This window comes from Lissotriton vulgaris, chromosome 1_1, assembly GCF_964263255.1.
Source record: "Lissotriton vulgaris chromosome 1_1, aLisVul1.2, whole genome shotgun sequence".
In the NCBI taxonomy this organism is placed as follows: Eukaryota; Metazoa; Chordata; class Amphibia; order Caudata; family Salamandridae; genus Lissotriton; species Lissotriton vulgaris.
The window spans coordinates 754,190,266-754,212,053 of record NC_141685.1 but is presented as its reverse complement, the minus strand read 5'-3'; the positions used below and the strand labels follow the sequence as shown (position 1 = coordinate 754,212,053).

Below are 21,788 nucleotides of genomic sequence, written 5' to 3'. Positions count from 1 at the left end.
GAAACAAGCATTTGCAATGCAATAGGTCTCGCATTATTTAAGTTTGAGCTATTAGCATTGTAAATGGCAATTGTTTTTTGCTTTATGCTATAGTTTTTTTTTTACATAAAAAGCTTCATATAAAATATGTTTTATTAAAGTTATTTATGCAGTATCTAAATTTTGTTTGCATAAAACAGTATAATACTATCTTAGTAAAAAAGTCAAATATTTTAATGGAAATTCACCAAATGTTCATTTATGTGTTGGTTTTGAAAATAGCTAAATTAATAGCTTTGTCATTTACAATGCCAATAGTTATAACTTTCGCAAATGTGACACCTATAGCATTTGTCATGCAACATTTGTATTTACGTGACTTAGATGTATTGATATTACAAATAACAATGGCTTTTAATTTTTTTTAATACTTAATAAAAGTGATTGTAATTTATAATGGCAATAGCTTAAACTTTTGTAAATAACTTTTGTGAAGATTATGTTCAGTGTATTTTATTGTAACAAAATCCAAGAACAGAAGTGAAATATTAACATCTTTTTGTGACATTTGTAATAAAGCTTGAAACATTGAGAGAACATATTTGTGCTGTGGTGGTGCTGAATGGGGCTGTGGTGATGCTGAGTGATGCAGTGGTGGTGCTGTGGTGGTGCTGAGTGATGCTGAGTGGTGCTGTGGTGGTTCTGAGTGATGCTGTGGTGGTTCTGAGTGATAATGTGGTGGTGCTGAGTGACTGTACTCACTGTCACTCTGCACTCACTGTCACTCTGCACTCACTGTCACTCTGCACTCACTGTCACTCTGCACTCACTGTCACTCTGCACTCACTGTCACTCTGCACTCACTGTCACTCTGCACTCACTGTCACTCTGCACTCACTGTCACTCTGTACGCACTGTCACTCTGCACGCACTGTCACTCTGCACGCACTGTCACTCTGCACGCACTGTCACTCTGCACGCACTGTCACTCTGCACGCACTGTCACTCTGCACGCACTGTCACTCTGCACGCACTCTGCACTCACTGTCACTCTGCACTCACTGTCACTCTGCACTCACTGTCACTCTGCACGCACTCTGCACTCACTGTCACTCTGCACTCACTGTCACTCTGCACTCACTGTCACTCCGCACTCACTGTCACTCCGCACTCACTGTCACTCTGCACTCACTGTCACTCCGCACTCACTGTCACTCCGCACTCACTGTCACTCCGCACTCACTGTCACTCCGCACGCACTGTCACTCCGCACGCACTGTCACTCCGCACGCACTGTCACTCTGCACGCACTCTGCACTCACTGTTTCTGCACGCACTCTGCACTCACTGTCACTCCGCACTCACTGTCACTCTGCACTCACTGTCACTCTGCACTCACTCTGCACTCACTGTCACTCTGCACGCACTCTGCACTCACTGTCACTCTGCACTCACTGTCACTCTGCACTCACTGTCACTCTGCACGCACTCTGCACTCACTCTGCACTCACTGTCACTCTGCACTCACTGTCACTCTGCACTCACTGTCACTCTGCACTCACTGTCACTCTGCACTCACTGTCACTCTGCACTCACTGTGACTCTGCACTCACTGTCACTCTGCACTCACTGTGCACTCACTGTCACTCTGCACTCACTGTCACTCTGCACTCACTGTCACTCTGCACTCACTGTCACTCTGCACTCACTGTCACTCTGCACGCACTCTGCACTCACTGTCACTCTGCACTCACTGTCACTCTGCACGCACTCTGCACTCACTGTCACTCTGCACTCACTGTCACTCCGCACTCACTGTCACTCCGCACTCACTGTCACTCTGCACGCACAGTATCGGGCTTGTCTGGTTCTGCACCCACCTCAGGGTTCCGGGTGGGGCGATCCTGCCACCCCCCTCGTCGTATCCAGGTGTCTTTCTTCCCTGTGCTCAGTCTTCAGTCGCTCCGAAGCCCGTCCCTTGGAGCTATCCCAGGCGGGTCTCTGCCAGCAGGGGCGTGTTGTGCGTTTGCAAGTGGTCTATCTCCGTGTGGCCCTTGAGGTCAGGGTTGGCTGAGGTGGCTATCTCATCCCTTCTCCTTCCGCCCGGTTCGTGAATATGGTCCGGCCCTCTCCCGTGTAGCGCTTGTCCTCTCACAATGACCCCTGGTGCAGGGGGGGGGGGTGGGGGGGCACTATCTCTTCTTCCAGTTCCTAGTATCCCCACTGCTGCTTCAGGGCCTTCTTCCCCGTTCGGCTGTGTGCCTTGTCACGTAGGGGGAGGGGGGGCAATGTCCGGAGTCTCACCCCCTGCCGCTCTCGTGATCGTTCTGCTCTCCCTTCCCTGCGTGGCCCCGATTCCTTGCTAGTGTCGTCCCTGGCGGGGTCAGCCTCCGCTGCTGGTGCCTCCCGTAGTCTGTCGCCTGCCCCCGTGTCTCGTGTGTCCTCCCCACCGGCCGTTCCACAGGCGGGAATGTGTGTATGGGGGGTGGGGAGAGGGCACCTCCGTCGATGCGGGTGGCACTAATGGGAATTCGGGGGTATGCACCGGACCGGTAGGCCACTGGCGCAAGGCCTCCCCCCAAGCGGTCCCTTCCTCCGCTTTTGACTCCTGGGCTCACCTCCGTTGTAGGCGTCCAATCTCGCCTGCGGGAACGGACCAGCTCCGCCGATCCAAGCGCCCGCGGTTTTCGTCGTTGGAGGGGGAGGGGTGCGGGGGGGGAGGTGAAGGGATCCCCCCCGCTCTCCGCTCCCGGGTAGCACCTCCACCAAGCGCCGTGCCTCGCGGGTGGGACCCGTTCCGCTTCTCCCTCGGTCTCCGCGTCTGTGGTCCGGAACCTCACTCAAACGGCCGCCATCTTGGTAAAGGCGGCCGGAATTCAGTCCGGAGCTGCTGCTACTTCGCGGACGCCTCTCTCCGCACCTGAATGAGGCCCGGGCTCGGTCTGTCGCGCCGCGATTCCGGCTCCGCCACAGCAATCAGGCCGCCTCACAGGGCAGCATTTTTTAGGCAGCGTTTTGCGCCGGCCTGCGACCAGGAAGTCAGGCAGGCCGGGCGGGACAACCGGAAGTAGGAGGGCGGGAGCCTACCCCGCCTCCCACGGAAGAGCCGCGATTGTTTGGAGCACCGGAGCAGGCAGGAGCCTACCCTGCGCCCCGGTGCCGAAGAAGGGAAGAAGAGTCTTGCTGCCGGTGGGAGCCGCTGCACTGAGGATGCCGGTGAGTGGGGCTTCGCCTTGTTGGGGGGGGGGGGGGCATCTGTGTGCGCGCGCGCGGCGGCGGACTGTGTATGTGTGTGAGCGTGCATGTGTGTGTGTATGTGTATGTGTCCTGGAGTCTGTGTGTATGCGTGTGTGTGACGGGGGGGGGGTTTGCCTGTCTGGGTGCCTGCGTGTCTGTGTAAGTGTAAATGCGTGTGCGTGTGTGTGGAGCCGAGAGGAGAGGGGCTGGTGTGTGTGGAGGGGTCTCTGTGTATGCGTGTAGGTGACGGGGGTGTGCCTGTGTATGCGTGTGTATGTGCGCATGCGTGAGTGCTGTGTATGCGTGTGGCTGTGATGTGCGCATGCGTGAATGTTGACGCGCGTGCACGCAGCTCAATCCAGCCGCTCGTCACAGTTTTGTGTCCCTCATTCCCCCGTGTCAGACGACTATAAGTCTCCGCCCTGGACGCATCCTTCGGATGCGAATTCCAGGGCGAGACCTAAAAAGGGGAAAGTCCCAGAATGCCCAGTGCCATTAGATGAAAAGCCTGGGGGGGGGGGGGGCAGGGGGGGGCTGAAGTAGTTACTCTTGACATTCAGGTTTTTGCCAACTATGGGATTTGAGGTTTGTGGAGTGACTCTTCCTTCCAGTGCCAACGTTTTATGGAAGACAGGAAGTGGAATATTGGTAGGCACGTAGGCACTAAAGGCTTCCAGAATACCACACGGATTGCCTATTATATAATAACACAGTGTGTGTCTGTGCCCTTAAATTCTAGACTCACAAAAAAATTCTATGCCAGTAGCCACGAGGCTGCTGAAAAGCAAGTCCATTCTCACAAAGAATGTACCGTAGATTAGGCATTCAATAAAAAACTGCTATTCCTCAAATTAAGTTGGGAGTGGTGAGAGACAGCCAGGTACTGACCACTGCTACGGTTAAGCAACTACAGCCTCTCTTATAAAAAGTGCAAATCAAGCACCGAGGTAGTGGATGTATATTTACGTCATGCCTGCTAACAGTTTTTCAACTCACATCATACAGGCATATTTTACACACAGTGAAGAGTAACAGTACATTTTTATGAACCATACGTAGAAATAAAAAGGAAAGTTACATAAATATGTTATAAAAATATCAGTAGGTGGGTTCAAAGTCAGATGTAGAAGATGGATACCGTTGTTTATGCTGTGATTCACAGGTACTTCTAAGCAGAGCAAAGGCCGTAGCAGAAATATTGAAAAAGATTTCAAGATGGCCACCCTGTATTTCAAGATGATGCAGACATCCTCATCTAAGCCGATCAGAAAAAGGGTCATTCGGAGGGTTAATTTGGCCATGTGAAAAGGAGTGTGAGGCTGGCAGATATAAGAGAAGCATGTATCAAAACACATAGGAGAGTGTGTAACAAAATAAATGCCCCATGGTTCAAGCATTGGCTGCTCATTGCAGTAATTCATAATCATAAATAATAATAGATTACATGTTCAATCAATGGCACCGAAAGATAACGTCAGAGTCGGTATTGTGGCTGTCTCTGTTCAATCAGGAATACCTTGAGAGCTTAATAAGGCTAGCTCTGTCACTGTGGAACTGAGCTCTGACTGTCAGACGCCAGCCTAAAGCCACTCCTATTCCCACAGAGACACCCTAGGGAGTGTGAGGCACCGCCCACTGCTCCCATTGGACAGATGTGTTTGAGTTCACATTATTGTGGGAATAAGAGGCAGTATATCACCTGTGGAAGTGCAAGTGTGCAGAAAAGGCACGTATCCTGCCCCACAGGTATGTAAAATGAATGTATCTCTTCGTGTGTAGCACTTGCTCACTTCTGTACTCTTATCTCTGTCTGAATTGATCTTAAATAGCACCATTGCACTTCTGTTTTATGTGTATAGTATAGGATATGCATAATTAGTTCACTTCTATCTCCAGATATGTAGCACCAGTTTACCACGATACTTTGATATGCTTCATTAAATTAATTTTATATCATCGTTTACATTTTTGGCTCCTCTCTATGTCTTAATATTTAATAGAAACTCATCTTTGTATCTTGTTTATTAATAGCACCCAATTGCTGTTCTTGAATATGCAATGCCATGCCATGCTTGCACATTACTGTTTATTACTAGCTCGCCACGGTGCTTTGAAACCTTGCATCGGTTCAACTCGCTACCTCAATAGATAATACACGTTCACTTTTGTATGCTAACATGTAGCACAGTACTCGCCTCCGTGGCTGGTGTGTTGCACCCGCACATCTCGGCACAGGGTGTAACACAGGCCCTCGCAGCCCACGCGGTGCGGGGGGGCCCGAAGCTCCAGGGGGGGCCCTCGGCACTGCTCTCTGTCCGGAGAGCTCCCAATTGAGCCCTGAGGGGCCCCCTCTACATACCTTGCAGGGAGGCACCCTAAATTTTCGTTACGCCTCGGTACCTCGTACCTTGACATGCAGCACGAATTGGCCTCTGTCCTTGATAGTATACATCAGCTCATCACTGGGCCTGGAACGTTACCCCAGCTCCCCTCCTTACTGATACAACAGGCTACCTTTGTGCCTCATATGTTACACTAGCTCGCTTATATAAGTGTTAGTGTTAGGCTGTTAGATATAAGGGAAAGATGAGATATTCAGTAAGTACGAGATTACATAATGCAGGTTTAAATGCCAGTATTCCTTTCCGGATACATAATAAGAAAAAGTTCTAGGAATAATAGCAAACTGGGTTTTTTACATGGTAAGTCATTTTTTAAGGTTTTAGTTACTGAATGCGATTTCATATGTTGGCTCCTATTTTTGTTTGCTGTTTTTCGGGCATGGTTGTTGTGTGCATGACCGGATGCTAGCCATGGCCCGCGAGGTTGAAGTGGGCCAGAGCGTCCTGAAGCCTGGGGGGCTCAAGCAATTGTATCATGATATGGGAACCGGTCCAACGTGAGAGTCTGTGGCTTAACGGCTAGAGCGGCCGACTTTGAAGCTGCGGAACCAGGTTCGAGTCCGGTGGGAAGCTCAAACGTCCTGTGGTTCTGGGTAAATCACTGAGGGCAGATTTACAAGCCCCTTGCGCCTCTTTTACGCCACTGTTGCGTCACTTTTGTGACGCAGCGGCGGCACAAAAGAGGCACCATTGTGCGGGGTACTTACAACGTGACGCATCTGGGAGATGCATCACGTTGTAAAGCCCTGCACCAGAAGGGGTGGGCGTTCCGGCGCAGGAACGCCTCCTAAAAGTGGCTGAGTGAAATCTACAAGATATCACTCAGTCACTTTTGAGCCCATGCTGCATCAAAACCCTACGCCTGCTTGAAGCAGGTGTAAGGATTGAAGCAGCATTGTACAGATAGGGCCCCCCAGAGCATTGCTGGAGCTGCATCACGCTTGCGAAGCAACTCCAGCAATGCGGCACCTTTACGGCACAGATACATCACGCATCTGTGCCGTTTTTGCCCCATGGTCATGGTGCGCCACATTGTAAAGCCTGCGCATCCATGGTGGCGGAGCCGCAGCGCACAATAACTGGCGCATCCCTGCTGATATTCAGGGATGCGCCAGTTATTGTAAATCTGCCCCTTAATCTCCCCTTGCCTAAAAATTAACGTGTCAGTCTAGAATGCTACTGGTGCTCATGGGAAGCGCTCTGATACCTTCAGGTCGAGTTCGCAATATATTAAAAAAAATTGCATAAAAATAAGCAGCCTTTCCAAAGCCTAACGGTCTCCGAAATATCTGCTCCCCTTCCCGAGGGCTTGCTCATGGGTGAAATTGTGCTCCATCAACTGTCGAGTGGTGGTGAAGGTTGTGGAAAATGGTGCTGTCTATACGTGCTGCCTACAGTAGATTTTATATAGAGGAGAACAATGTCCATGTTCTTGTGTATGCTAACTGATTTTCTGTGGCCTGCCATGATACAAGGACCCGCTTTAATTATACACACCTTAGAAGGTGGAACCGCGTTACGAGGAACTCTGAATACCCAGCGAGTGAGTGGCCGACAGCAGGGAGACGATGCAAAATCCTGCAGCTGAAGAATTCAGAGTTGAAAAGATCATGGGCAGATTTACAATAAGTGGAGCATCCCTGCATATCAGCAGGGATGTGCCAGTTATTGTGCGCCGCAGCTTTACAATGCGGCGCACCATGGGGCAAAAACGGCACAGATGCGTGACACATCTGTGCCGTAAAGGCTGCGCATTTCATTGCTTGAGTTGCGTCGCAAGCGTGACGCAGCTCCAGCAATGCTCTTGGGGGCCCTATCTGTACAATGCTGCGTCAATCTTTACGCCTGCTTCAAGCAGGCGCAGGGTTTTGACGCAGCTTAGGCTCAAAAGTGACTGAGTGAAATCTTGTAGATTTCACTCAGCCACTTTTAGGAGGCATTCCTGCGCTGGATCGCCCCCTGTGCAGGAACGCCTACTTCTGGTGCAGGGCTTTACAACGTGATGCATCTCCCAGGCGCGTCACGCTGTAAGTACCCCGCACCACGGCGCATCTTTTGCACCGCTGCTGCATCACAAAAGTGATGCAACGGCAGCGTAAAAGAGGCACAAGGGGCTTGTAAATTTGCCCGTCGGTTATTAGGTCAAGACAGTGAGCACCAAGAGCTCGTCCGGCACCCTGACCTATCCTAAAAGCTGGAAGGCCCCCTCCCCTCCAGTTCTATAACAAATTATACCTCATGTGGTCTGCACCACTCTTCAAAATAACCCAGGGGGAGATGTCTTTTCTCCACTAGCCTCGGGTACCCATTTTGCAGAAGTGGATCCAACGAGCCAACATTCCTGCACTGAGACTTCGTGGTACACTGTATTAAATGCTGCAGCAGACAAATTAACACAGCCAACCCCAATGTTCCTACTTATCTCTAGAATTGCATCATGCGCTGATTACTTACATGTAATCTTCCTTACAGAAGATAAGTGTGGCTCAATGGTTAGAGCGGCAGACCCTGATGCAGAGGTCTAGCCTGGGACCAGGGTTCAATTCCCCGCCTCGGTGGGTCTTGGGCTCAAAATTCCACGGAACTGATAATTCTCGCCTCAGTGCCTATTCCAATCATGGAGTTCCACTCTGCAACTCTGGGCAATAGCTTGCTTAATCTCTACAATGGCCCCCACAACGCTAAGGATGCCTAGCCTCCACCTTGGGGGTGCCCAGGAGTGGACGCCTCACAGGGAAAGCCAGGATGGGTTCCACAGCGGTATTTGTACAAGCGCCTTGAGACCCTTGCGGGTGAGTAGTGCGCTATACAAGTATCAAATTTACATTTACATTTACTCTTACGATCCTTTTTTGTTCCACTACTTGCCAAGATCATATCCACAACAGGCCAGAGTCACCCATAACAGAAAGCCAACATTAAGCACTGATCAAGAATCATTGGTCAAGGAGACAAAGACCCACAGAGGGAATGATCTTGTAACCCAGAAGCAGATCATTTCCGGTGAGAGGGAACCAAGGCAAGAGATGTATGGCCCAATCAGTCCAAATTCTTCAATTGCCCTGCTGAGACATACTGAAGCCAACAATGATCACCGTTACTTCAGTCAGGATAACACCTAAGAAGAATTAAAAATGAAAGATGAAAAGTATGATCAGAAAAAATGCATTCACAAATGAAAAGCTCATAAATTAGATTTGAACAACATAATCTAATATAAATAAATGCTAGATATTTGAACCTGTCCTAAGAAGGTCAAGGCAGCATATAGGAGAAATAAGCAAAAAAAAGGTGGACCTGGGGGCTGGGGTCTCTGATCTTTTTGTGGGCCAGTAAGGGCTTTAAGAGAGGACGAGAAGCACTGGGAAGAGGACAGCTCTTTATTGTAGGTCACATGGTCTCAGGGAGGAGGGAGACACACCTCAAATAGTAAATACTGGATCCAAGAAGGCGTGAGGACGTAATGGGCTGCTTTCATTCCTTCAGGGGAAAGATGGACTGATATTGTATACAAAAATCACGCACTGAATTCAACTTAGACAATAGCAGCTGGGCCACAGCTTTTAAATATCAGAATTTCAGAAAGAAATGGAAAGTTGAAACAGGATTGGTGCGAGGAATTTGAGTATGAAAGGATAATTAAATACCCTCCCCAGCCCTCTAAAAAGAGCTGTACTTTCAGCTCCCAGCTGCAGTATTTTCAGTTCCCAAATGCAGTATGGTGCTCCCTGCTGGTGTTTGATTTTTCTCACCTGCAAACTCTCCGGCCCTCTATTTAAAATTGGCATTGCTATGTTATTTGTGTGGTTATCATATGTTGCAGTTTGAACAAATGCTGGGCCTCTTAGTAATTTTGTATGCAGCGTACAGGTGTGCTGGTTTACGTTTGCCCACAACAAGTCTTCTTTAGATGTTGATAGACCAACCCTGAACTGGTTGAGTGAGCATGGTGTTGCATGGTGTGCAGTGGGGTGTTATGGTTCCACTATGGTTGTGTTCTTTGGCCGACTCACCCGCCTCCCCACCTTCTGTATGTCTATGTCTATGTCTCCTGTGGAAGTATTGTTTATTATTTGGGGTCTAGGTTTTTGACCCCTTGGCACCAAACATGTGTCATATGTGCTCACTTCTTACATGCCTGAAACAATTCTCAAGCCCTATTGGTCGGTCCCTATTGATTAAAGTATGGCAGATAAAAGTCCAAAACCGACCCCAGCTTGCTGGAGTCTGGAAGGCCACTGCTTGAAAGGCGGTCACTTAAAATCAGAAGATAGAGCTGGGATCCTCCACCGACCGAATAGCAAAATGTGTTTTGAAATGACAACAAGCATGCAAATAGTCTTAGTCTATTATAAATATTTCATCACATACAACTGTATCTCATGCACATTGATTGTGGATATCCGTATCACCTAGCTGTATTTTATTATTCAGTGAGTTGGTGAGCGCTATATTCGTGCAATGTAGACTGCTAACTCCCCCCTAGGCCCAAGAACGTACGTGCTTGTCAGCTGCCCAGAGGCATGCGATTTTGCCACTTTGGTCATGATTACAAGCCGTGTGCTAAATATGCATGCAAGTTACTACCAGCTACTTAGGATGTGTACAGGGTGTTGTAACATGCATTCGCTTTGCTCCTGCTAACAGTGACTGTTTTAATTCCTCCACAGGATGGCGCTGTTGTGTCTGCTGCTTCTGGCATCACTGCCTCTTGGGCAGGCAGGTGAGTGCGTGGGGATCACTCCAACAGCAATGTTTATTTGTTGCAGGAAACTCACCTACACCAAGTGACCAATCTGATCTCCGCTGCTCCTGCCGCATTTCATTGGCTAGTATGTACCATGCTAAGGCTTACCCCAGCATACAAATGGCCTAATCTGAGATGATGAAATTTGGAGAGCGTGTGCAGCCATACATTACATCTAATAACACTAGGGCTGGACGGCCTTTTATTCCGCTGGGCATTTCCCAAGTGGGCTGATGCCCTCGGAGGCCGGTTTTGAAAGAACGAGGCCGCTCCTGATGCCTCTGTCAGTCTCCCATGCTCCCCGTGGTTAACTGAAGCGTGCACGGAAGGCTTCAAGAGAGAGAGAGGGAGGGGGGTGCAGATATAGAGGAAGTGATCAGAGAGGGAGAAGGGCGAGACAGGAGAGGAGGAGAGGAGGAGTGAGAGAAAGTGGATAGATGGAAGACAGAGCTTGAGTGAGGAGACAAAGGGAGAGGGTCTTTTCTTGGCATTTTGCCAAGACTGCTTTTAGCTCCCCAGCCCAGACATGAATAACATCTCCATTCTTTGGCATTGACCACCCATTGAACCTTTTATTGAACATCACAATGATGAGCCACAAAGTATGTGATATGTATCTGCGGTTATCAAAATTCTTTGAGCGACACTAACATTGTTATATGTGAGAAAAACAAGGACCCCCTGGGTACCGATATGGATTCCTAGGGCAGGGTAAATACCTATGTGAGTACAACACCTAGGACATCAGCATAATTATGATTATATTTTTTATGCCATTTAATTACATGAATGTATTGCTTTCTTCACTGTATGTATGATTTTGAGGAATTGTAGTGGAGTATGATATCTTTGTTTGGTTTTAATGAATTGTATTTTTAGCCCTATCATATAGTTTGTCTGTCTATATGATTTTTAATCAATATGTATTAAATTTATATACTATATGCAATTTTAGTTTTTGTTTATTTTTCACACTTGCTAGTTTAGACTAATTTGGTCATCTAATTATGCTGATGTCCTAGGTGTTGTACTCACATAACTAACATTGTTATATTCATGGCAAACCACAGGATGCATGGTTAAAGAAAATTGTAAAATTGATTAATGGGGTTTAATCGTGCATTTGACAGTTTAGTATCTCAGTGCACTCCAATATAAACTTATATTCAACGTCGATATTTACAACAGATTATTTTATTCCGTTTGGGGTGTGCTACAACATCCGTTGCACTATGTCTGTCAGTGCCCTACGAAATTCCAACCCTGTGGGACTGGAAAAAACAGTCCCTAAGTCCTAGGATGTGCGCACTTCAATTAAAAACGAAGCGTTTCTTCACGTAATACTTCTTGTGTTAAATGAATCAGTTCACAGTTTTTGAGAAATCAATCGTTTTGTTCGATTTAATATGAATCCATTACTTCATGGGAAAATTCATTCCGACTTTCTTGATACTCTTTTGCAATACAGCGTTATTTATAGTACCCAATGCATTTCGGGTCATACAGAGACCCTTCCTCAGGGTCTAAAGGAGAGATACAAAAAAACAGATGAGGATTCAATAATTAGTGTGTATAATATAGTTAACATACAAACGATATATACAATTCCTACTGTGAAATCAATATTACAACAACTCAATGAGTGAATATAACTCTGATCTTTAGACTTGCTACAGTTGTTCTAAACCACATTAGATCCACGAGCTTTTAACAGAAAGACACACTGGGTGTGTGCGGTGACATCAACTTCAGTACATTATGCCGATCATATATAGTTGGCATACAAAGTGCACTTGTCCCTATCACCATTCCCCATCTCATAGAAACGCCTTGAGTCAGTTTTGGTCTTCACAGTGTAAACGCTTATTAACTTACAGCTCCGGCCAATTAATCCATTGGCCTCTCTTTTACTTATTTGTGACTATCCTTTAATATATTTTGGTTCAAAACACCACAGCACTCTAGATAACTGTAAAGATTATACATTTTCAAGTTATACATTTTCATGCTTGACCTTCGGGCTGTGCCAGCAGGCAACAACCAAGATAGCCTGCTCTTCTTAGACTGACGCCCCCGGTCAACAGAGCCGCAGGTAAATAATCTGCCACCTCTTGTGACAACCACTGGCTTCCTGGGTAGAGCCAGAGAGTCCGGAGCCACCAGCAGGTCAGCACCCCTCTCTCGCCAGCCCGGAGCCCTGATAGACCTACTTCAAGACCTGTTCTGGGGCCAAAAGTGCCACCGACAAACGGAGTCCCTGTCATTGGTCATATGGTGCTCAAAACATCACCATTACTTATTATCACCTTTGTCAAAGCCAGCGTTTGTATAAACATTGCCGAAACACTGCGCGCTGCTGTCTAGGGCATAAAAATCTAAAAACGGCTTACTTATATTCTCAGCTAAAATGACTACTCCGGTGGCGCAGGATCACGTTTGTGCAAACATGGCTCTGTGTGAGAAACATTAACAAAGCTCTAAATGCTTCTGTCTAGCATGTAGAAATTAAAAACGCCAAAGTATGTGATATGTATCTGCGATTATAAAAATTCTTTGAGAGACACTAACATTTTTATATTCATGGCAAAGCACAGGATGAATGGTTAAAGAAAATTGTAAAATTGATTCATGTGGTTTAATCGTGTATTTGGTCACGCGTTTCACCAAGAGTGGGCCAGTGACAATTTAGACTGGGTACCATCTGCTGGACATGGCACTAATTTGCTGCTCACAGTAGAAACTGGACTCCGCCTGTCCCAGAGTACTATTCAGATACTTAAGGCCTCACTATGAATGTCCTGGATTTTTGGCCGGTATTATTTCTCCCAGCTCTATTGAGTTACCGAGTTTGTGGGTATCTGTAACTCTGGGGAAGGGGTGTGGAAACACAAGGGTATTCTGAAGCGAATTCCGAAGGTCCCCTCTGAAATGAGGAATAACCAAGAGATTTTGTCAGCCTCATCAGAATCAGAGGGTGACTCATAATTAAGCCCAGAGTCTCGCTTTGCTCTAGAGATTGCCCTGTTCAGCAATGTTTGACTTCAAGCATCACAATCACCCTTAAGTAACGTTGCCATTAATTAGATCATCACATTATGTGGACATTTGCCTGAGCCACTGAAGTTAAAAAAGAATCACACTGCTCAGTAAAAGGGTTAATATTTACAAGTTCTATTTATGAGCTTTTGCTGAGGTACATGTTTTCGATAGAGATCTTTAGTGGTGGGTGGCGTGGTACAACTGTTTCTCTTCGCCTTCAATTTTTGTGAACAAATCAAACGTATTTATGTTGCCATCTGCAAACTGCCAACGAGAGACCACCCAGCAGGATGAATGCAAATCCCTTAGACCTGGGCCAGCCCATAAATTCATATATATGCTTCTCAATTTAATGCAAAAGTTCATTTTGGAGACTTTACCATGTTGTGTGAGCGATTGGCATTAGGAGTGACATATGGCTTCTTTATCAGGTGAAGTTGTAAGGTAAACATTAAAATACGTGGACACTTAAAATGAAATACTTTAAACAAGGTCAAGGTGCACCACTTTAGAGTTTGCATAAACTGACAACTTTGATGAGGTTAGCAGCAATGATCACATTAGTTGTTACTTGTGTTCTTTAAGGGTTCTTTTATTGAGTTCAGTTGTAAGTAACAAATCACACACAGGAGCTACAGCCGACGCGTTTCGTCCTCTTGGGACTTCTTCAGGGCGAAGTGAAAAATAGACTAGTGTCCTTGTGTCTTCTCCCGTGACTATCAGGGTGCGTGGAGATATCTGTAACAAATTGTTATGCTCGATAGGGCATCCTGTTGAACAAAAAGTTCTCTGTGGAGGAATCTCGTCTGTCCGAGTCGTTCTTATTATTGGGCGGTATATATCTATTTGTGGTCTGTACTGCCAAAATTCTCTTGAAAGGGTATTTCAATATTGTACATGTATATATCATCAATAATATGGATGATGATCCAAAAAGAGCTGGAACCAGGGTAGTAGAAAATGTAGGTTTTAGTCTGGCTATCTATTGTAGTTGGCTTGTTATAAGGAAAGGGGTATTAAACCTTCTGCTTAGGCACTCTTAATAAAGTGAGCTAAGGCATCCCCTGGTTCCTATATCCACCTGTAGTACAACGTCCTCCTCCGTCAAGTAGCAGCAGCAGGTTTAATACCCCTTTCCTTATAACAAGCCACATTGATTCTTGATGATATATACATGTACAATATTGAAATACCCTTTCAAGAGAATTTTGGCTGTACAGACCACAAATAGATATATACCGCCCAATAATAAGAACGACTCGGACAGACGAGATTCCTCCACAGAGAACTTTTTGTTCAACAGGATGCCCTATCGAGCATAACAATTTGTTACAGATATCTCCACGCACCCTGATAGTCACGGGAGAAGACACAAGGACACTAGTCTATTTTTCACTTCGCCCTGAAGAAGTCCCAAGAGGACGAAACGCGTCGGCTGTAGCTCCTGTGTGTGATTTGTTACTTACAACTGAACTCAATAAAAGAACCCTTAAAGAACACAAGTAACAACTAATGTGATCATTGCTGCTAACCTCATCAAAGTTGTCAGTTTATGCAAACTCTAAAGTGGTGCACCTTGACCTTGTTTAAAGTAATTCATAGTTCATGTTTTGAACCAACATTGTAACGGTGGGTGTTACTGAAGTGTGCACACATATTGTCCCATGTACTATAATATGGGTCTAAACTAATTTTGGGAGAATATTTGACCAGGTGCTGTTTTGATGGGAATCCTCCACAGTTGTTCTTTTTCCAAAACTTAAAATGAAATACTTGCCTCTCCTCGAAAGATCACAAGATTGCGTGCCCTGGAGAAGTTTCATTTGTTGTAAAAGGAACAAAACACATTGACTGTGGCTCTGTTGTTTGATACAATGAAGAATAAAGAAAGATGGTACATCATGACTGGGACATGTTGTCTTCTTACAGATGACAGTGTGCCTTTCCCAATTTTGATGAATGACACCGTATGATTTCTTAATTGCCCTGTGCCTAAAAAATGTTAATCTGTGTTATGTAATTCCTGCTTTATGTTGATGACCTTGATCGTCTGCCAACACCATACATAATGTATCATTCTCTATTGCTGGGTTCATGCTATATAAATAACAATACATTTATACATATACCCCTCTAGAATGCCCACGAGTCATCGTTATAGTGTTTTTTCACGACCAGTGGTGGGCTCCAGGAGGGCGGGGTACCGTGCCTAAGAGGGCCAGAAGGGGGTTACTAAGACTAGCAAGGTAGACAGAACCAAACATGAAAATCCTTTAGATTAGAGGAAAGGTGTAGGCCAGAAGAGATGTAGGCAGGAAATATTGAATCCCAAAAATCAATGGAGAAGAATAGTGAATGGTAAGTTTATATATCTTTTCCACACCTAACTCGATATATGTGTACTATGGTGATATATTTATCTTCAAGGTACATAGAAGAAGAGTTGAGAAAAGTAAATCCTGACCTCCCTCTGTGCACACACCTTAAGATATTTTGTCCCTCGATATTGTGGCACCGATATTGTGTGGCATTGATATTTGGGATTCGCTATTCCCTACTACATAAGCCAAAAGAGGGTCTTGCCCAGGAAAAGGGCTCTGGTGCTCAGGCTTCCAAGTGCTGACATCGGGTCATCAAAGGATCTAGCTTAGGTTAAGATGATAGATGAGGATGTCAATTCCACAGGATTCCAGAGATATTTGAATGCGATTAAAAATTGGGAGGCGAGAATACAGATGTTGTGGTCCTGGAGGAACTTGACTTGAAGCTGGAGTGCAGCCTCATCTGGAAGTGCATGTGTGTGTGAACTTGCGTATTTAGTGAGTTAAAGACTGCTTCACCTTGTCAAAATTTCTCCAATGTTGGCAAATGTGCTATTAACTTTTTTGTTTCTCTCCACTAGTGCCAATCACTCCACAGCTCTGTAGATGCCTTGAACCAGGTAAGAACCTCTCTCCATCCTGTCTGGCCCTTCATGGAGATAAGTGTGTGTAGCATGTGCTCTGCAGAAGCATTCACTCTAATACTTAAATGCCCCATCTGTACTCACATATTAAAGCCAAGACTCTTTAGTGTATGGCATAATATACTGCCTTCCATATACAGTGAGGGTGGAAGGCATTTGAAAAAATGTCAATATGTTGTGAGCACACAGCAGCATGCTCACCGATCGGTGACCCTCAATGCAGAGGCAGGATTTTAGAGTTTATATCCTGCGTAAGCAGAGGCCACTTTATTCAGTGTAATAGTAAAGCATCTTTTTCTTTGCCCCAAAGGTCCACTTCCTATCACAAAATGGCAACAACGTGACTCAGAATTACAAAAGATTACTTTTTTTATTTAAAGATGTCAGTGCGGAGGAACATAAACTGTTGTCGAGTGGAGTACAGTGTTCTTGAGCTGAGAACAGTGGAGAGGCATTGAGTGAAATAGCGTAGAATGGAGTGGGGTAGAGGGGAGTTACGTATAGTGCAATAGCGTTGAGTAGAGTGGCGTAGAGTGGAATGGCATACAATGGAGTGACGGCGACTGGAGTGGCGTACAGTCGACTGGTGTAGAGTGGAGTTGCGTAGTGCAGAGTTGCATAGAGTGGAGTGGCATAATGCGAATAGTGTACAGTAGAGTAGCATACACTGACTTAGCATAGAATGGGGAGTGTCGTACACTAGAGTGGTGTACAATAAAGTGGCATACACAGATTATTGTACAGTGAACTATCATACAATGGAGTGGTGTAGAGTGGAGTTGCATTCAGAGGAGTAGTGTTCAGTGGTGCAGCGTACAGTGGAGTGGTGAAGGGTGGAGTAGCATAAAGTGGAGTGGGGTAAAGTTTAATAGCGTATAATGGAGTATTGTAAAGTGGAATGGTGTACATTGGAGTGAGGTAGAACGTAGTGGCATTCAGTGGAATAGCGTACAGTGGGCTGGCATAGAGTGAGGTTGCATACACTGGAATAGCGTAGAGTGGAGTAGCATACAGTATAGTGGCATAGGTTGGAGTGGCATAGAGTAGTGTAAGGTACTGGCATACAGTACAATACTGCATAGTGGAGTGGTGAACAGTTGAATGGTGTAGAGTACAATTATATACAGAGGAATAGCATAAAGTGGAAGCGTAGAGTGGAGTGGCGTACATGGAGTGATTTTATACTGTAGTATCATAAAGTGGGGTGGCATGCAGGGGAATAGCGCAAAGTGGAGTGGCATAGTATGGAGTGTTGAGTGTGGTACAGTTTAGTGTAGTTTTGCAAAGTCCCATATAGTGGAATGGGATAGGGTGGAGTGGCGTAGAGCGGAATCTCCTAGAGCGGAATAGTGCAGAGTGTAGTAGCTTAGAGTGGCATGGCATACATTGGAATGGCATAGAGTGGAGTGGCGCAGAGTGGAGTTATGTACTGCGTAAGTGGAGTGGCACATAGTCAAGTGGCGTAGAGTGGAATAAAGTACAGAGGAGTGACATAGAGAAGAGTAGAGTAGAAAGCAGCGGTGTAGAGTAGAGTGACATAGAGTGGAGTGGCCACCAGTGGAATAGCGTAGAGTGGAGTGGCATAGAGTGGAGTTAGGCAATAACATTCTGCCTTGTCAATGCTATGTACCTGTTAGAAATGGGGGTCTCTAGTTGGCAGAGGTAGGTACCTTTGTCCACATAGGGACCCTTACTTCCAGTCAGGATAAGGGGATACACACTTTAAATAGCCCGTGCTCACCCGCTGGGTAGCTTGGCACGAGCAGACAGGCCTATCCCAAAGGCAATGTGTAAAGTATTTGTGCTCAAAACACAGTAATACAGTGATAACACCACAAATGGACACCACACTAGTTTAGAAAAATAAAGTATCTTATCTAAACTCAACAAGAACAAAACGAAAAAAATCCAACATACAAGTATTAAGAAAATGAATTTAAAAAGATATATGCAACTGGGTCCATAGAAAACTATGAATGCATTATTTCTGTCAAAGTGCATGTAGTTGCGACAAAATTCACAAGGCCGAACAGCCGCAGCGATGGGAAGTGTTGAGAACACAAAGATATGTGGCAGTTCCTTAGACCATGGGGAGGCGATGCAGCAGTTCTGCTGCACGCAGGAAAAGTGCTGCGTTGTGTCCTGTCTGTAGGGAGAAGTGATGAGTCCACTCCAAGATGATTTTGGTCCGCAGGTGATGCGTCAGGAAAATTTGCTGCACAGGTACGATGCATGGACATCCGGGATGTGTAGGCGATCAATGCGGCAGCGTCGAGTGGCACTGCGTCAGTTTCTTCAGCTGTGACCCCTCGATGCATGGGTTCTTGCAGCAGCAATAGGTGCTGCGTTGGCTTTGGCAGCAGCAATGCTTGGAGATTATTGTCGCACCGAGGTGCTGTGTTGGGAAAACTGCAGCAAGGAGAGCGGTGTGTTGATTTTCTTGTAGTTTCATTGCTATTCCAGATCCCAACAGCAGGAACAACCTCCAGAGGCCCAAGACAATCACAGGCATCTCTTGGCAGGCCAGAACTCCCAGCAAGGAAGTCCAGGGGAGTTAGGGGTGAAGGCTTTGTGTCCCTGAGACTTCAAAACAGGAGGCAAGCTCTACTCAAGCCCTTAGAGATCTTCTTCAAGCAGGGGGACACAACACACAGTAAAGTCCTTCTCCTTTCCTTGGCAGAAGCAGCTACTGCAGGCCAACCCCAGACAGAACACAGCAAAGGGGCAGTACTTCTCCTCAGTTTCTCTAGCTCTTCTCCATGGCAAAGGGTCCTCTTGATTCCAGAAGTAGTCTAAAATTCAGGGGTTTTAGGTCTAATACTTAATGACTTTGTTCTCTTTGTGCAAGGGTGTCTGATCCCAGTCCAAACCAGTTCTGTCCTCACTGGTGTAGTAGGACCACAGGGGGTGGAGAGAGCATTGTGCAAGGGACACAGGCCCTATTCTGGTGCACGGAAACCTCCTCCCACTGCTCTCATTTCAGCCAAGATCTATTCATCTCAGGTCTGAGTCATCCAGGAAGGACCAGGCACACCTCAAGCCCCCCAGTGGTAGTCTACAGTGAATGCACATCCCCAGCCCCTGTCACCCCAAAACCAGACAGTCAATAGACAAACAGGCATAGGCACACAGAATGGTTAAACAAGAAAATGCCTACTTTCTAAAAGAGTCATTGTCAAACACACAATTTAAAAACCATCTTTCCTAAAAGATGTGTTATTCAATTCTGAGTTCAAAAAGCCTAAGCTTTATTCTCTATCTTGTCCCAATGGGAAGTTGTATTTATAAGATGTTATAAATAAACTCCCATTCTATCCGATGGGGCAATGGGGCAATATAGCCTTTCAATAGTGAAAAACGAAATTGGCAGGATTTTACTATCAGGACATGTCACACACACCAGTACATGTTCTACCTTTCACATACACTGCACCCTGCCCAGGGAAGTACCTTGGGCCTACTGTAGGGGTGCCGTACATATAGAAAAAGGGAAGGTTAGAACCTCTCAAGTGGGTGCACTTGTCAAGTCGACATGGCAGTTAACAACTGCACACAGGTACTGCAGTGGCAGGTCTGAGTTACCTTTTCAGAGCTACTCATGTGGGTGTTGCAATCAGTGCTGCAGGCCCAATAGTACCAATTGGTTTACAGGCCCTGGCACACTCAGTGCACTTTACTAGGGGCTTACCGGTAAATCAAATATTGCAATCAGGGAGAACCAATTGTAACAACAATTTACACAGGGAGCACTTGCACTTTTGCACTGATCACTAGTGGTAAAGTGCCCAGAGTCCTAAAACCAACAACAATCAGGAAAAAATAGGAGAAAGAAGCAAAAAGCTTGAGGATAACCCTATAAAAAGTGCCAAGTCCACCAGTACCTTAATGGTTTTGTTAAATACAGCAAAATACCGGGACACTTTGCAAAACTACTGCTACGACAGATATCATTAAGTTAACATGCCCTATAACTTTAATATACTTACTCTACCTACCTGTGGTACCCAAAAGGATCATCTGCATGCCATAATCTATATTCCTGCCAAATTTAATTGAAGTTAGTGTGAGCCATTTTTGCACTACGCATGAGTACAGAGTCTATGGAAAATGCATTGGTGCCAAAATGCATTTTGGGACCCCCTTTTTTCTATTACCCCCCCCTTTAACGGATCTCTATGAAACTTTGTAGCATCTGTCTATATAGAAAAGGGAATAGGTCTGTAAAGTTTCATGGAGATTCATCGAATGGGCCCAAAGTTATTAGCAAACAAAAATCTGAGACATTTCTGTCTGTGGAATCCCAACTGTAACTACAGAGTGGCTACTGCACACTGCTGGCTGGAGGAGTGAGTTCTTCTAGTTAAAAAACCATAGATATTCACTGAAAAAACAAAGGTTACAGAGACATTATAGTTATTCCACGAAAATGATCAGTACACACAATTCTTCATTTATGGACATATAATGTACATCTTATTATAACAGAGAATGCACAAACTTCATTCACATATTGTTTGTTTTAAAAAGAGCTCCTTTATTCAAACATCTTAAAATCAGATTTTTCAAGTAGCCAACGCGCTTTGTCTCTTCACATCTGGATAAGAGACTTCTTGAGGGCCTGATTCGTTGCATAATGCATACGGGTCTAAAAATCCTGTAACTTTGTCTAAAAGCAGACAATGTCCAAATGGGAAGTCCTATTGTCTCCAAAAATAAATAGATATATGCTTCTGGCCCCATGCATTAATTTTCCCACAATTCTCTTATCGTGTGTCGGCATGCCCCTTATCTCATTAGAATAAATTCCTCAGGGCACATATTCAAAGCCTATGTTGGCATCGCAACTTTATTCACGGTGAACAACAATTTGCGTGTATTTGGTTAAAAGGTTACAGGGATGTTATAGTTAGGATGACATTTAACCCGTACAAAACCAGAGAAATCTCAGCAGTTATAGTTAGCTGAGCTAACTATAACTTACGCCCACACAATGCGCTGCTTATGACCTCACATATCATATCACTCATGACGTGGTCAGTGACATCACTAATGATATCTCAAATGAGATCACTCATGACATCACAAATGACATTACTGATGAAATCCCTAATTACATCACTGATGACATTAGCCAGTGATTGTGAGTGTTTTCGTAAAGCTTCTGAGTGTTTATCATATATAATAAGGTATGTGACTGTGGGGGCTCTTGTATGGGTGAGTAAGTGGGAGTGTAAGTGGTGTATACAAGAGTGAGTGGGTATGTGAGTCTGTATAATTTTTTTAAATTGATTTTTATTATTTAGGGCCATTCAGACAAGAAAGGGAACAGTAATGTATACGAAGTGAGATGTTATACTTACACTGTCTTCAAGAGGGGAACGAGGAGGGTGGAGCAACTATATCTATGGAAACATTAATG

General features: G+C 45.4%; 1 protein-coding gene across 1 annotated transcript in view; it reads left to right on the top strand.

The window, feature by feature from the left end:
* Nucleotides 1-4,929: 4,929 nt before the first annotated feature.
* LOC147747768 (uncharacterized) overlaps nucleotides 4,930-21,788 on the top strand; it is a 62,771-nt gene continuing 45,912 nt past the window's right edge. Inside the window, exons 1-3 of the mRNA XM_086955599.1 lie at nucleotides 4,930-4,962; nucleotides 10,289-10,341; nucleotides 16,307-16,345. Of these exons, the coding sequence (XP_086811725.1) occupies nucleotides 10,290-10,341; nucleotides 16,307-16,345 (91 nt within the window). The 5' untranslated portion in view covers nucleotides 4,930-4,962; nucleotide 10,289. The remainder of the gene's footprint in view (nucleotides 4,963-10,288; nucleotides 10,342-16,306; nucleotides 16,346-21,788) is intronic.